General features: G+C 40.7%; 1 protein-coding gene across 1 annotated transcript in view; it reads left to right on the top strand.

The window, feature by feature from the left end:
• The window catches only part of ehd1b (EH-domain containing 1b), a 31205-nt gene extending 14293 nt beyond the window's left edge, over positions 1–16912 (top strand). Inside the window, exons 3-5 of the mRNA XM_023987968.2 lie at positions 13985–14397; positions 14561–14725; positions 14881–16912. Coding sequence (XP_023843736.1) covers positions 13985–14397; positions 14561–14725; positions 14881–15402 — 1100 coding nt within the window. The 3' untranslated portion in view covers positions 15403–16912. The remainder of the gene's footprint in view (positions 1–13984; positions 14398–14560; positions 14726–14880) is intronic.
• The last annotated feature ends 654 nt before the right edge of the window (positions 16913–17566 follow it).

Here is a 17566-nt window from a genome sequence, read left to right as displayed (position 1 = left end):
CACCTGTGCTCTGCTGGCCTCTTCTTTAACAAATGCTCCTTAGCTCTTGGAGTCCCATGCAGAAAAAGCTAGACCAGAATAGCTTGCTGGACATTATTTTTCTTATACCAATAGACTATTCGAAGAGGGACGCAAGCTCTTTTTTGCCTAATGTTAAATATAGCAGCCCAATAGAACTCACAGGTACGTTAAAAGGAGTGAACCCGTGATGGTGGTAGGCTATAGCAGTTATTTATTTAGACCCATAACCATTCAATCTTCTTGAAAAGAAGTGAAAGTCTTCTGCATCTAGTTCTAGTCCTATATTATTCAAGGATGTCATTCGAATGAAGATGAGGACAAACATATTTAACTTCTGAAAGCGAGGAATGAATGAATGAATGAATGAATGAATGAATGAATGAATGAAGCAACAATGGAGAGGAGGAAGGCTAAAAACGTTAGGCGAAATATTGTGTGTGTGCGTCAGCCTACTAATTATACAATTAGGCCCTATGTTTCAATTTCGCTAACCTATACTTGTGACTTTGCAGGCCTCATGCTTCACCAGAATCGCATGTTCTCTTCTGCTTTGTCATAGTTTGAACCATGTGCGTAATTCCACTCCCTATAATACAGTTCACACTCAAAGATTAGCCTACTGGAGCTAGTTTCATTTATTTACCAAATACGGCATATATACAAAGTATTTTTCAGCCACAACCGTTGCTGACCGGTGTATACAATATAAGACACAGACTTGCAATTTCCATAGATAAACATTGCCAGTAGAATGGCCTTAATGAAGAGCTGTGACTTTCAACGTAGCACCGTCATAGGATGCCAGCGTGTCAAATTTCTGCCCCGCTAGAGCTGCCCCGGGTAACTAAGTGCTGTTATTGTGTGGTGGAAATGTCTAGGAGCAACAACGGCTGAGCTGCAAACTGGTAGGCCTCACAAGCTCGCATAACGGGGCCGCCAAGTGCTGAATGAAGCGCGTAGCCCCTTAGTTCCAGTGAAGGGAAATCTTAATGCTACAGCATACAATGGTATTCTAGATGATTCTGTGCTTCCAACTTTGTGGCAACAGTTTGGGAAAGGCCCTTTCCTGTTTCAGCATGACAATGCCCCCGCGCACAAAGCAAGGTCCACACAGAAATGGTTTGTCAAGATCAGTGTGGAACGCGCATGGTCAGGTCATGATAGACCTGACTAATTCCTTCTCCTTCGGCCCCACTTCACAGTAGATGCATCAGACAAGGTTCTACAGACTGTTGACATCTAGTGGAAGCTGTAGGAAGTGCAAACTCATCCATATCCCACTGTGTATTCAATAGGGACTTGGTTGAAAATCGACCAACCTCAGAATTCCCACTTCCTGTTTGGATTTTTTCTCAGGTTTTTGCCTGCCATATGAGTTCTGTTATACTCAGACATCATTCAAACAGTTTTAGAAACTTCAGAGTTTTCTATCCAATACTAATAATAATATGCATATATTAGCAACTGGGACTGAGGAGCAGGCAGTTTACTATGGGCACCTCTGGGCACCTGTCATCCAAGCTACTCAATACTGCCCCTGCAGCCATAAGAAGTTCAATTGTTTTACTTAGGTCAAATGTTTATGGTAGCCTTCCACAAGCTTACGACAATAAATTGGGTGAATTTTGGCCCATTCCTCCTGACAGAGCCAGTTGTAACAGAGTCAGGTTTGTTGGCCTCCTTGCTCGCACACACTTTTTCAGTTCTGCCCACAAATTTTCTATGGGATTGGGCTTTGTGATGGGCACTCCAATACCTAGATTTTGTTGTCCTTAAGCCATTTTGCCACAACTTTGGAAGTACACTTGGGGTCATTGTACATTTGGAGACCCATTTGCAACCAAGCTTTAACTTCCTGACTGATGTCTTGAGATGTTGCTTCAATATATCAACATAATTTCCCTCATGATGGCATCTATTTTGTGATGTACACCAGTCCTTCCTGCAGCAAAGCACCCCCACATGATGCTTCCACCCCCATGCTTCACGATTTGGATGGTGTTCTTCGGCTTGCAAGCCTCCCCCTTTTTCCTCCAAACATAACGATGGTCATTATAGCCAAACGGTTCTATTTTTGTTTCATCAGACCAGAAGACATTTCTCTAAAAAGTATGATCTTTGTCCCCATGTGCAGTTGCAAACCGTAGTCTGGCTTTTTTATGGTGCTTTTGGAGCAGTGGCTTCTTCCTTGCTCAGCGGCCTTTCAGGTTATGTCGATATAGGACTCGTTTTACTGTGGATATAGATACTTTTGTACCTGTTTCCTCTAGCATCTTCACAAGGTCCTTTGCTGCTGTTCTGGGATTGATTTGCACTTTTCGCGCCAAAGTCTCTAGGAGACAGAATACGTCTCCTTCCTGAGCGGTATGACGGCTGCGTGGTCCTATTGTGTTTATACTTGCGTACTATTGTTTGTACAGATGAACGTGGTACCTTTTAGGCGTTTTGGAAATTGCTCCCAAGGATGAACCAGACTTGTGGGGGTCTACAATTTCTTTTTCTTAGGTCTTGGCTGATTTCTTTTGATTTTCCCATGATGTCAAGCAAAGAGGCACCGAGTTGGAAGGTAGGCCTTGAAATACATCCACAGGTACACCTCCAGTTGACTCAAATGACATCAATTAGCCTATCAGAAGCTTCTAAAGTCATGATGTCATTTTCTGGAATTTTCCAAGCTGTTTAAAGGCACAGTCAATTTAGTGTATGTAAACTTCTGACCCACTGGAATTGTGATACAGTGAAATAATCTGTCTGTAAACAATTTTTTGAAAAATTACTTGTCATGCACAAAGTACATGTTCTAACCGACTTGCCAAAACTATTGATTGTTATTAACAAGAAATTTGTGGTGTGGTTAAAAAAACAAGTTTTAATGACTCCAACCTAAGTGTATGTAAACCTCCGACTTCAACTGTAAATGGCTCATCAGGCTCAAGTAGAATCAATGTTTGAATTTTCATGCTGATCAAAGCTCTAATCAACTCCAGGCATTTATGTTTTATAATTCTTTTGAATGACTCTTCCGGTTTCTGTGGGAAATACCGGGTTACCAAGGAGAATAGTGATTTATTTTCGAGATGGGACTTATTTTATATTTACAGTACCAGTCAAGTTTGGACACTTGGGTTTTTCTGAATTTTTTACTATTTTCTACATTGTAGAATAATAGTGAAGACATCAAAACTATGAAATGACACAGTGAATCATGTAGTACCCAAAAAAGTGTTAAACTCTAAATATATTTGAGATTCTTCAAAGTAGCCACTCTTTGCCTTGATGACAGCTTTGCACACCCTTGGCATTCTCTCAACCAGCTTCACCTGGAATACTTTTCCTATAGTCTTGAAGGAATTCCCACATATGCTGAGCACTTGTTAGCTGCTTTTCATTCATGCTCTGCTGTCCAACTCATCCCAAACCATCTCAATTGTGTTGAGGTCAGGTGACTGGAGGCCAGGGTATCTGATGCAGCACTCCATTACACGCCTTGGTCAAATAGCCCTTACACAGCCTGGATGGGTTTTACAATAGTTCTATTTTTTCTGTTGTATGCCTGTCCTTCCCCTCCCATCTATTTCTGATGTCCATCCGGTTTAATTTCTATTTGCCAAATCTTTCAAACTGTTCTTTCTCAAAAGTTCTTAACCCATATACGTTTTACATTAGTTATCTTGTTATTATTTGCTGTCATTTATCCTAACCTTCAGCTCCATTCAACCCCTCCCATCTATCTCTTAATACCATTGATATTGGATTTCTATATGCCATATTTTTCAACTGTGCTGTGATGTTTCACAAAAGTCCTAAACTTTTCTATTCTCATTGTTTCTACAGATTTGTAAAGTTAATACAAAATGTTTTATTTTATATTATTGATCGATTGATTTCAGATCACCCAGTAGTGCTATTTGCTCCAGGTAAATATTGCAATTCTTCAGCCATTCCTGGCCCTGTGACAGTACCAAAACAAATTATCTAATGATTCAGTCTCTTCGCAGAAAAATCTGCAGAGCTGGGACAGTTTTTATCCCCCATATCAATAACATAAAAAAATTATAAATTGACCCCCTTTTTCTCCCCAATTTCGTGGTATCCAATTGTTAGTCGTTACTGTCTTGTCTCATCGCTACAACTCCCGTACGGGCTCGGGAGAGACGANACCCCCTTTTTCTCCCCAATTTCGTGGTATCCAATTGTTAGTCGTTACTGTCTTGTCTCATCGCTACAACTCCCGTACGGGCTCGGGAGAGACGAAGGTCGAGAGCCATGCGTCCTCCGAGCCGCACTGCTTAACACAGCACGCATCCAACCCGGAAGCCAGCCGCACCAACATGTCGGAGGAAACGGCGTGCGCGATGAGACAAGGATATCCCTACCGGCCTAACCCGGACGACGCTAGGCCAATTGTGCGTCGCCCCATGGACCTCCTGGTCGCGGCCGGCTGCGACAGAGCCTGGGCTCGAACCCAGAGTCTCTGGTGGCACAGCTAGCACTGCGATGCAGTGCCGTAGACCACTGCGCCACCCGGGAGGCCTTATCAATAACATTCTATTGGTTGCAAGAATTGTGTATAATTTAAATTGAAAAATTTAAACGTTTTGAGTATCAGTTCATTAACCATGTGCGTCAAAAATATCTTCAACTCTTTTGCAATCTAAGGCACTGCTATCAATTTTCTGGTCCTTAAATGAAACTGGTATATTTTTTTATTTATCGCAATTTTCCTTAATTAACCAGTCATGGTCTTTTTAATACAGGACCGACATAAGTTCCTTTTTCCCCCTCCCACTTTCCTTTTTCCGCTTTTATAACATTTGGAACATTTTGTAAAATGCTGGGGAAAATATTCAACCCTACTACTGACCCCAAATATTTTATGAAACATTTTTTTTCACAATAACATGTATTTCTAAATAAGGTTTAAGAAAATCTAGGCAGGCACCACATTACTACAAGAAAAAAAACACTCAATCAAGCATGATGGTCTTGTAAGTATAAAAGCAAAGCATGTTTTCATATCATTTAACTTTTTAGGGATAGGGTACGGCATTTTCACTTTGGATGAATAGCGTGCCCAGAGTGAACTTCATCCTACTCTGTCCCAGATGCTAATATATGCATATTATTATTACTACTGGATAGAAAACACTCTGAAGTTTCTCAAACTGTTTGAATGATGTCTGTGTATAACAGAACTCATATGGCAGGCGAAAACCTGAGAAAAATCCAACCAGGAAGTGGGAAATCTGAGGTTGGTCGATTTTCAACTCATCGCCTATTGAAATCCCAGTGGGATATGGATCTGTTTGCACTTCCTACGGCTTCCACTAGATGTCNGAAATCTGAGGTTGGTCGATTTTCAACTCATCGCCTATTGAAATCCCAGTGGGATATGGATCTGTTTGCACTTCCTACGGCTTCCACTAGATGTCAACAGTCTGTAGAACGTTGAATGAAGCTTCAACTGTGATTTTGAGCCGGATGGGAGCTGTTTGAGTCAGTGGTCTGGCAGAGAGCCAGGTCCTGGTCACGCGCATTRCACATGATATCGACTTGCGTTCCATTACTTCTATAGACACAAAGGAATTCTCCGGTTGGAACGTTATTGAATATTTATGATAACAACATCCTAAAGATTGATTCTATACTTAGTTTGACAAGTTTCTTCGACCTGTAATATAACTTTTTTAAGTTTTCGTCCGACGTTCGCCTGGATCTGCGCGAGCGTTTGGATATGTGTACTAAACGTGCCAACAAAAGTAGGTACTTGGACATAAATAATGGACATTATCGAACAAAACAACAATTTATTGTGGAACTAGGATTCCTGGGAGTGCATTCTGATGAAGATCATCAAAGGTAAGGGAATATTTATAATGTAATTTCTGATTTCTGTTGACTCCAACATGGCGGAGAATTTTCTTTCTGAGCGCCGTCTCAGATTATTGCATGGTTTGTATTTTCCGTAAAGTTTTTTTGAAATCTGACTCAGGGGTTGCATTAAGAACAAGTATCTTTAATTCTATATAAAACATGTATCTTTCATCAAAGTTTATGATGAGTATTTCTGTTATTTGATGTGGCTCTGCAATTTCTCTGGATATTGGAGGCATTTCTGAACATGGCGCCAATGTAAACTGAGATTTTTGGATATAAATATGCATATTATCGAACAAAACATGCATGTATTGTGTAACATGATGTCCTATGAGTGTCATCTGATGAAGATCATCAAAGGTTAGTGATTAATTTTATCTCTATTTCTGCTTTTTGTGACTCCTATCTTTGGCTGGGAAAATGGCTGTGTATTTTTTGGACTTGGCTGTGATCTAACATAATCATATGTTGTGTTTTCGCTGTAAAGCATTTTTAAAATCGGACACGATGGGTAGATTAACAAGATGTTTATCTTTCATTTGCTGTATTGGACTTGTTAATGTGTGAAAGTTACATATTTCCCAAAAATATTTTTNGGACACGATGGGTAGATTAACAAGATGTTTATCTTTCATTTGCTGTATTGGACTTGTTAATGTGTGAAAGTTACATATTTCCCAAAAATATTTTTGAATTTTCCGCGCTGCCTTTTCAGCGGAATGTTGTCGAGGGGTTCCGCTAGCGGAACGTGTGTCCTAGAAAGGTTAACCTGCATACACATTGTTTGAATTACAATAGACCAATATAGCTACTGTAGTAGGTCAAAGCACTATGCTGGAAAACCTTGGTAGAGCATGGGTGGAGTGTAGGTATTGTGGTGCTGATAAATTATTTTTCGTCCTCATACCGATGCCTACATCTCACTTAAAACAGTTATTTTTTTTTGTAGTGTGTTATCTGCCTCAAAGTAATACTTGTCTCATTTGCCCTGGCTCAGACCTTGCAAGAGCAGTTAATAATCTCAAGTCTTCTGACTCTGTATTTGTCCACTAGCTCAGCTCCACGGCTGCTTTAAAATTCTGTTAATCATAATACTATGGCCTGCTTGACTAGGCTATATGGAAAAAAGAGTAGGCTATTTAGCTACCTTTCTTTTAGGGTGCTAGAGTGAGGACTTTTCCTAATAAGGGCACTGCTATTTTGCCTCAGGGTTACAGTAGTGAATCTAGGTTACTACTTCATCTGTGAAGGTACGGCAGGTGAATGAGGCGATGTCCTTGCCACTCTAGCATGACCTGCAAGGTTCACTTAGACAGACCGTTCATTATTTACTGTATACATGCTCAAGGTCCTCCTCGGTGACTCCCAAGTTTTCTCCCGGTTTCGGGTGTCACGGGCATTCTCTCTCTCGCTTAGACAATTCCTGTCAAATTAAGGCTGGTAATAAAGGGGTTGCTGTGTCTGCTGTCAGCAGCAAGTGAGTTGGAAGAGATTTGAACCCATGTGGTTAACCAGTGACAACAAACAGCTTATGCAACGTGGCTGGTTCCTTAACCTTAAAGGAGAAAGAATGTTCATGTCCACCACCCTATGCCTGTTTCTTTTATATTTCTGAAATGTATTAAGTTCAGTTTTTTTAGTTTATTGAACGCATGCATACATTCACACACAACCCACAATTAATCATTTGACCTCGGGCCATACAGGATACCAACATGTTCCATCAAAAGCAGGCCCTGTGCCAACAAATAAGTAAATATCCATTGTATTGTGGAATTATAATTTCCATTCCATTAACATATTTCTAGATCCTTCCTCTGTTCCAAGCCTTTCTATTAACTGGAGAGGGGATGCCATGCATATGACCCCCATTAGTGTGAAAAGCTAGCCAATTCCCAAGGGGACACAGAGGAGATAGTTATTAGATGTTATACTACCCAGGCTCCTGTTCTATCCACCAGGACATTGATAATGACCGTGCCTATTGTCAGGGGTGAAGGAGTTGAGTTGTTGGACTACCATGTACCAAATAACCAGTAATGTAACTCATGACAAGGCCAGCGGTGTTAATGACCAACAAGTACACGTCAGTAGGACCACATAGTAGGAAGTGATGCCAGGCAGGGGGTGGTTAACTGTCAGTCTTTGAAAGCATTCTCTCTCTCCCCCCCCCCACATGGATCAGGTTTCACTAGCATGGTTTATTAAGTTCAGACATGATTTACACAGTTAATATCTAAGCCAAACTGATGGAATGCACTGACAATAGGTTATGAATGTGTGGATGTCTATCTGGACAGTATTTTGAGTAAGCTGTGTGTATGCGCCTAGGCACCTAAACAGGCATGCTGCTATCGGACAGACAGCTGAGTATGTCTATTTCTGAGCCCTGCAAGGATTGTCTCAAATTTCTAACCTATGCTTCATATAGGCATCGGAGTATGACGTGGAAATTCTCCACCAGCTCAGCATACAGTGATCCTTCTCACCCTAGGCAGTGCCACATTCTCTATTATTACATAATTTTGAAATGAGAAATGATCTCCCCTAGTTTGGTATTGTTCTTAACTCCATGCGTGCGTTCATAGCAGATAGTTGCTGATATTTTTGGCCATATAGTGTATCTGCTATGTGGACACCTGCTCGTCGAACAACTCATTCCAAAATCATGTGCATTAATATGGAGTTGGTATTTGTATTTATTATGGATCCCCGTTAGCTGCTGCCAAGGCAGCAACTACTCTTCCTAGGGTCCAGAATAATTTAAGGCAGTTATAAATGTTTTAAAACATTTACAATACATTCACAAGATGAAGTGTGTGCCCAATATGTGTTGCTTCACAGTCCCTGTTGTTCCTAAAGGTGTTTTTTTTTAAATCTCATTTTACTGCCATGAGTTACTTGATGTGGAACAGAGTTCCATGTAGTACTGTGCACCTACCATAGTCTGTTCTGGACTTTGAAGAGACCTCTGGTGGCATTTCTTGTGGGGTATGCATGAGTGTCTGAGCTGTGTGCCAGTAGTTCTCTCCTCCAATTTCAGCCAGGAGAGCTTGACATGCATATTATTGTTAGCTATCTGTGTACATCCAAGGTCCCCACTTTGCTGCTATAACAGCCTCCGCTCTTCTGGGAAGACTTTCCACTAGATGTTGGAACATTGCAGCGGGTACTTGCTTTTCATTCAGCCACAAGGGCATTAGAGGTTTGGCACTGATGTTGGATGATTAGCTAGCTGTGCTGCTGGAAAACACAACTGAAAAATTCCTTCCATTAGGTTCACTTTCACCTCCACCAATATTTGGCTCCAGGGTTGGGGGCAATTCAACTCTTTAGTTATTGCAAAACAAGCAGAATTAATGCCATTGTTTGAAACAGACTTTGGGTGGGCCTGACATACAGTTGATTGGCTGGTAAGATATTAGGTTGAATATTCAGAATGTTCCTTCTCTCTTGTGATTGAGCTCACCTTGAAGTGTTCAACTTTATTTCACCAGAGATTGATTGTTCAGTTACAATGTGGTGTGGCAACAATTAACCTTCAAGTTAAATGTGAAGAATTGTGACCTGCAGCGCTGTGCTTTTTGATCTTCTCGGTGTAGATTTGACATCCCTGACTTTATTACCAGCACATCCCTCCTTAAAGCGAGTAGAGATAAGCGGAGCTGTTCTCGTGGACTTTGCCAGGTAACGCCCTCATTGGATCGGTCCAGAGATCACACATCCTGCTGACGTTGACACAAAACCCAGACTGACGGAAGAATACTTTCCTGTGATTCACTACAGCCAACTTATTATTCTTTGTGCTTATTATCCTAGTGAATAACAATCCTAACAAACTACTGTACTGTTTAATTGACTCTTGGATCTTGTCTGAAAAAAGTTTGACAACAACTTACATACATACAGTTGAAGTCGGAAGTTTACGTACACTTAGGTTGGAGTCGTCATTAAAACTCATTTTTCAACCACTCCACACATTTCTTGTGAACAAACTATAGTTTTGGCAAATCTGTTAGGACATCTACTTTGTGCATGACACAAGTCATTTTTCCAACAATTGTTTACAGACAGATTATTTCACTATCACAAATCCAGTGGGTCAGAAGTTCACATACACTAAGTTGACTGCCTTTAAACAGCTTGGAAAATTCCAGAAAAATATGTCATGGTTAGAAGCATCTGATAGGCTAAATGATGTCAATAGGAGGTGTACCTGTGGATGTATTTCAAGGCCTACCTTCCAACTCGGTGCCTATTTTGCTTGACATCATGGGAAAATCAAAAGAAATCAGCCAAGACCTCAGGAAAAACAATTATAGACCTCCAAGTCTGGTTCATCCTTGGGAGAAATTTCCAAATGCCTGAAGTACCACATTCATCTGTACAAACAATAGTACGGAAGTATAAACACCATGGGACCACGCAACTGTCATACTGCTCAGGAAGGAGACACGTTCTGTCTCCTAGAGATGAAAGTACTTTGGTGTGAAAAGTGCAAATCAATCCTAGAACAACAGCAAAGGACCTTGTGAAGATGCTGGAGGAAACAGTAACAAAAGTATCTATATCCACAGCAGAACGAGTCCAATATCGACATAACCTGAAAGGCCACTCAGCAAGGAAGAAGCCACTGCTCCAAAAGCTCCATTAAAAAAGCCAGACTACGGTTTGCAACTGCACATGGGGACAAAGATTGTACTTGTACTGTGAAGCACGGGGGTGGCAATATCATGTTGTGAGGGTGCTTTGCTGCAGGAGGGACTGGTGCACTTCACAAAATAGATGGCATCGTGAGGTAGGAAAATTGTGGATATATTGAAGCAACATCTCCAGACATCAGTCAGGAAGTTAAAGCTTGGTTGCAAATGGGTCTTCCAAATGGACAATGACCCCAAGCATACTTCCAAAGTTGTGGCAAAATGGTTTAAGGACAACAAAGTCAAGGTATTGGAGTGGACATCACAAAACCCTGACCTCAATCCCATAGATCTGTGGGCAGAACTGAAAAAGTGTGTGAGCAAGGAGGCCTACAAACCTGACTCTGTTACAACTAGCTCTGTCAGGAGAAATGGGCCAAAAATCACCCAACTTATTGTGGGAAGCTTGTGGAAGGCTACCATAAACATTTGACCTAAGTTAAACAATTTAAAGGCAATGCTACCAAATACATATTGAGTCTTTGTAAACGTCTGACCCACTGGGAATGTGATGAAACAAATAAAAGATGAAACAAATCATTCTCTCTACTATTATTCTGACATTTCACATTCTTAAAATTAATGTGGTGATCCTAACTGACCTAAGACGGGGAATCTTTCTAGGATTAAATGTCAGCAATTGTAAAACTGAGTTTAAATGTATTTGGCTAAGGTGTGTGTGTGTGTGTGTGTAGACTTCTGACTTCAACTGTACATACATACTAACACCACATTGAACAAATCTATAGACACAACAATTACGTAAAGTGATATTAGTCGAGCACCAATCCTTCGACAGAGGAAGATCGGGCTCTACGTACACACAGGTCGACGCCTTTCGGGCTTCTCTTCTGGTTTAATCAGCAGAAATGTGATTTAATAAATAAATTACTTTTTACTAGGTTTTAAGTAAGTAGCCTAGTTATTGCATATAAAATAACAGCTTATCATGGATCTCTTTAATGTGTGAGGGAGAGCAAGAGAAACAATGAGATCGGATGAAGACAGCTGTTTCTCGCTGCTCAAATGGAACGCTGAGTCAGACTGTTCTCTGCATTGTACTTCCCAAGCACATTTTAAAAACTGTGGACGTTGATAGTAATTGTGGCCTTTTCCTTTAAAGTTTTTCTTTTGTCTCCAGCGCAGTGTGCCAAGGCAGAGTCAGTGCCCTGCTGCCCTCTAGTTCAATTCAGAATGAACAAATAAATAACCGTTCTAAACAGAGGTGAGGAAGAGGTCTCTTTGTGGTCCCAGTGTCTCCCCGCTGCACAATTAATGCGCCAAAGGCTCTTTCCTGTTTGTCATTCAGGGGAGGATATTGTGTGGGGCGAAGCCATCCCTGTCGTAGAAATAGAGTGAATAGAATGGACTTTCATTCATTTAAAAGATGAGTGTGAATGTCAAGTTTGATGGGACAAATTTTAATGTGTAAAGCGTCTGTTCTCATTCAGAACCAAGAATTTCATACGATTTCCTTTGAATGTTGATCGTAAACAAACACTTAAACATTGAATTCTATTTTGGCGTGAGCTGTGTGTATATAATATATATATATATATATATATATATATATATATATATATATATATATATATATATTAATTACACACACTGAATAAAAATATAAATGCAACATGTAATGTGTTAGTCCCATGTTTCATGAGCTGAAATAAAATATCCCAGAATCTTTCCATATGCACAAAAAGCTTATCTCAAATGTTTACATCCCTGTTAGTGAGCATTTCTCCTTTGCCAAGATAATCCATCCACCTGACAGGTGTGGCATATCAAGCAGATGATTAAACCGCATTACATAGGTGTACCTTGTGCCGGGGACAATAAAGGCCACTAAAATGTGCAGTTTTGTCACACATAACAATGCCACAGGTGTCTTTTTGTGTTTTGAGTGTGTGTGTGCAATTGGCGTACTGACTGCAGGAATGTCCACCAGAGCTGTGTATGGCGTTGTGTGGGCGAGCGGTTTGCTGATGTCAACGTTGTGAACAGAGTTCCCCATGGTGGGATTATGCTATGGGCAGGCATTAGCTACGGACAATGAACACAATTGCATTTTATCGGTGGCAATTTGAATGCACAGAGATACCATGATGAGATTCTGAGGCCCATTGTTGTGCCATCCATCTGCCGCCATCAACTCATGTTTCAGCATAATAATGCATGGCCCCATGTCACAAGGATCTTCTCACAATTCCTGGAAGCTGAAGATGTCCCAGTTCTGCCATGGCCTGCATACTCACCAGATGTCATCCGTTGAGCATGTTTGCTATGCTCTGGATCGACGTGTACGACAACGTGTTCCAGTTCCTGCGAATATCCAACAACGTCGCACAGCCATTGAAGAAGAGTGGGACAATATTCTACATGCCACAATCAACCAACCAATGCATATCTGTATTCCCGGGCATGTGAAATCCATAGATTGGGGCCTAATGAATGTATTTCAATTGACTCATTTCCTTATGAACTGTAAATCTAAATTGTTGCATGTTTTATATTTTTGTTGTGTTTTATGTAGGCTAGACCTAGTGTTCAACATTGTGCTCCAGAAAACAACTATGAATAAGACCTGACGCTTATCATGAGGGTGAAATGTGAGGCCCAAATTTGCTTGCATCATCACATCAATTTCATATGGCTTTACTAGGTGTGTCACGTACAATGAACTGGATTCTGCTTTATCCATTTCTATGCTCTGGAGGTCATGGGTGAAGGGTCAGTGTCTGTGTCACACTGTGAGAAGAGGGAGGAAGATGGAGGGTGTTTGGTTAAGGTTTTCCTGGCACAGGAAAAACACATTTTGTCTCATTGTGAAATATTCCTGTTTTTGGATTTGTAGCTGGGGGGTGTCTGTTGCTGTGTGGAGAGGGACCATGGAGACAGGATAAGCTGGAATCTGAGTTTGATTTGCATAGAGAAACAACCACACTCTTACTATGGTCTAGTCTAACGGTCACCCATCAAAAATGTTGTTCAGAAAACCACTGTATATGGTTAACATTTTTCCTTGGATCATCATTTTGATATAAAACTATTGATGTTAAACTTACAAGTTTTGAACCACAGTGTTCATATTCATAAAATTATCTACGTAATGATGGTCACAGAATGCCTTTTCTGAAGCTTTCTTTTGGTGGGTGGCCCATGTACTACTAGGAGCGGCTCACACCAATTGAAATCAAATTGGTGTTGATTTATGTGAATATTTACACTCCTTACATACTGGAATTTGTTTGAACGCGTCTCACACAATTTTCATATGATTTAAATCTTAACCTTTTTGATAAAAGGATTTAATTCACATTGATGTTTTAAAGATTTCACACCCCCTTTTTTTTTATATATACAATTCTCTTTCCTCTCTTCAGGTTATGACTTTGCTGCAGTGCTGGAGTGGTTTGCAGAACGCGTTGACCGCATCATCCTGCTCTTCGACGCCCACAAACTGGACATCTCAGATGAATTCTCTGAGGTGATCCGCGCCCTGAAGAACCATGAGGACAAGATGCGGGTGGTTCTGAACAAGGCTGACCAGATTGGCACGCAGCAGCTGATGAGGGTCTATGGCGCCCTCATGTGGTCTCTTGGTAAAATTGTTGGTACTCCAGAGGTGATCCGGGTGTATATCGGTTCTTTTTGGGCTCAGCCGCTCCTGGTCCCAGACAACCGGAAGCTTTTTGAGGCTGAGGAACAGGACCTTTTCAAGGATATTCAGGGGCTGCCTCGGAATGCTGCTCTGAGGAAGCTCAATGACCTCATCAAGCGGGCTCGCCTCGCCAAGGTGAGACCTAGGTCTCAAATGTTGGGGCTTGTTAACAGTAACATTAATCTCAGAAAGCAATTACTCTACTGCATTATTGTATCACCCTCATTGTGCTGAAATAAAAATTGATCAGTGGGTAGCTGTTTAGGTCCAGATGTGATTTAGTCTTCCCTCCCTCCAGGTCCACGCTTACATCATCAGCTCTCTAAAGAAGGAGATGCCCAATATGTTTGGGAAGGATAATAAGAAGAAGGAGCTGATCGCCAACCTGGGGGAGATCTACACGAGGATTGAGAAAGAGCACCAGATCTCACCTGGAGACTTCCCCAAACTAGCTAAGATGCAGGTACATAAATATACTTTATTTTTCCAGTGGAGGTAGTACTTCTGTTAACCAAAGTGGCCATGTAAGTAATGATAGCGATAGTAGAGATAAGCATTGCAGATACCTTTTTACTTGACTAGAATTCCCCTGACCTCTTCAACTTTATGAACACACAGGAGATCTTGGCAAACCAAGACTTCAGTAAGTTCCAGGTGGTGAAGCCCAAGCTGCTGGAGGCCGTTGAGGACATGCTAGCCAACGACATCGCCAAACTCATGACCCTCGTCCGCCAGGAGGAGGCAGCCATGCCCAGCCAGTCAGTCCAAGGTGGTGCCTTCGAGGGCACCATGAATGGGCCCTTCGGCCATGGCTACGGCGAGGGTGCAGGCGAGGGCATTGATGAGCTGGAGTGGGTGGTGGCACGAGACAAACCCACCTACGATGAGATCTTCTACACCCTGTCTCCTGTCAACGGCAAAGTGTCTGGTGCCATGGCCAAGAAGGAAATGGTGAAGTCCAAGCTGCCCAACACAGTGCTGGGGAAGATCTGGAAGCTGGCCGACGTAGACAAGGACGGTTTCCTGGACGACGAAGAGTTTTCCCTTGCCAATCACTTGATCAAGGTGAAGCTTGAGGGTCACGAGCTTCCCACTGACCTGCCAGAACACCTTATCCCCCCTTCCAAAAGGGGACTGTAGAATTGGAAATCTGTCATATATGGCATTGGAATAGGCCTGAACAAGTAGAATGGTGCTTAGAGGTGTTTGGGAGAGCTGGGTGGGTGGGTTGATGGGATGAGTTAAAAGGGAAAGGGTTAGTATTTTGGCCAAGGTAAATGTGACCGTTAAGTGGGTGTTCGATAGCAAACCGCCTAGATAAGGTGTTGTGGGGTATGGGAATGTGACATAAATTGTGGTGTTGGGGTTAAAGTAATGTTAGACTGTATCTATATGACAATTGGCATAGTCCATTCAAAAATAGAAAAAGAGAAATAAACATTTTTAACTTATTCATCACCTGTGAATCCCTGATCTTTATTATTACTTATTTCTCATCTTTATCATAAGGCCTTTGATGTAATTTGTGCACACAGTACAATCACATTTAAATTTCCACTTTGGGCCATGTCCAAAAGTGAATTATATTTATTCCTTTGATAAAAAATGTCTCGTATAAGAGGGTTTGTATACTTATACAGGTCACTCAACAAATCAAACGATTAAAGAAATAAGGGGCGCTCATAACATATATGCTGGGGAAATTATATTTAATCCTTGTCTTCCATTAAGTTCGATATGATTTTTGTCCGAGTTTAGTCAATTGTTTATTCTACTTACAAACATTTAATCTTAATATGATATAATTTCTAATCAAAACAATGTGTATGTTTAGCTTTTCTAAAGCCATTAAAGCAAAGTGTTCTTAGAGTCTGAAAACAAGAGTTGCAGAAGCACAGGCACCCATGGAAAGAAAAGCCTGAACATTTTGGGTAAACACGGGTGAATCCTCAAAGGAAATGTGGCTTTAAAGTCTGAAAACAAGAGTTGCAGAAGTACAAATATAGGGCTACCTGTTGGCAGGGTAAATATAGGTCACCCCATAATGAATGATAACAATAGACAAGGTATTCTTCCCAGCATGCCAAACGCTTCTGCTTTGTTCTCTTGTGTAGACTCAACTGACATGCAGATGGTACATCAACCTTACATTATCTGAACTTATTATTGAATGATAAGTTCAGATTGTTGTGCCTCATATTGTCACTGACTTGTAGATTTATTAGATCACAGACAAACATTTGTCTTGGAAAACATTGCCTAGCTCCTGGTGTCTTTTGTAACAGCTGTCTCCTGTAAACCATATATTTTGTCAAATTATGAAATATGTGACATTTAAGCTACATTTTATGCCATTTTTCAGTCAATTTATCATATGGATATTCTGATATCGTCCAGATCTAGTTGGGCATACAGTATGCATTGACAAAATGTCTGATCAAATATATTTATGGAAAACCAAGTAACTGATTTTAGGGAACAGTACTAGCTTCAAAATCCCAGTTTGATCCCTGGCAGTCACATCTTTGGTTAGCCTTTAATGACAGTCGCTGTAGACGTTTTTGTAGAAGTGCCTCAACTTTACAGCTCTTAAATGTTCATATGTACATTGTTTTTAGTCTCTATTGTGAAATAAAATTGTATTATAATATTTGTTTTTCATAGACTGTGTTTTGAAATGACTGGATAAAACATTGCTAAAATTGTCCTTGTTCATTCCAGTGCAGTAGTCCTTATAAGAACTATTTGAAAATGTACTAACTGTTCAAACGCATGAGTAAAATACACTGTATTTGTACAAATATGCTTTAATTTTGCCAAATGTTCACAGTGGGAACATGTGAGCTCATGCAGCCAATGTTAGCTTGCTGTAGTGATGCGCTGTCGTCAGCATGCTTCAGTTCAGCTGGCGGCTAACCGAACAAGTTTGTTCGCATACTCCCTTAAGACCTTAACTTGAAAAAAGCGACAATAGTACAGTTTGTCTATTTTGATACGCCGTAGCCAGTATACACTTCCTCAAGGTAACTGAAATCTGTTACTAATTTGGAAGATGTCTTAGTTGTTCAATTTTACATCAAACTAAGATGTTTGGTGCTGTATTTTAATGAAAAGAAATGTGCACGTAGACGTGTTGTCTCTTCTATAGTATAATGGCATTTGCAAATAATTGGATGTGCAATCCACAACCTCCTGTGCGGGTGGATAATAAGGATTCCAAAAAGGAAATAGTGTGGGGGGGAATGTAAATATACAAATGTATTTTAACTTAACAAAATCAACCTGCTTTTTTTGTTAAAAAAAA

Source organism: Salvelinus sp. IW2-2015, linkage group LG5, assembly GCF_002910315.2.
Source record: "Salvelinus sp. IW2-2015 linkage group LG5, ASM291031v2, whole genome shotgun sequence".
Classification (NCBI taxonomy): Eukaryota; Metazoa; Chordata; class Actinopteri; order Salmoniformes; family Salmonidae; genus Salvelinus; species Salvelinus sp. IW2-2015.
This window is presented reverse-complemented; position numbering and strand designations above follow the sequence as displayed.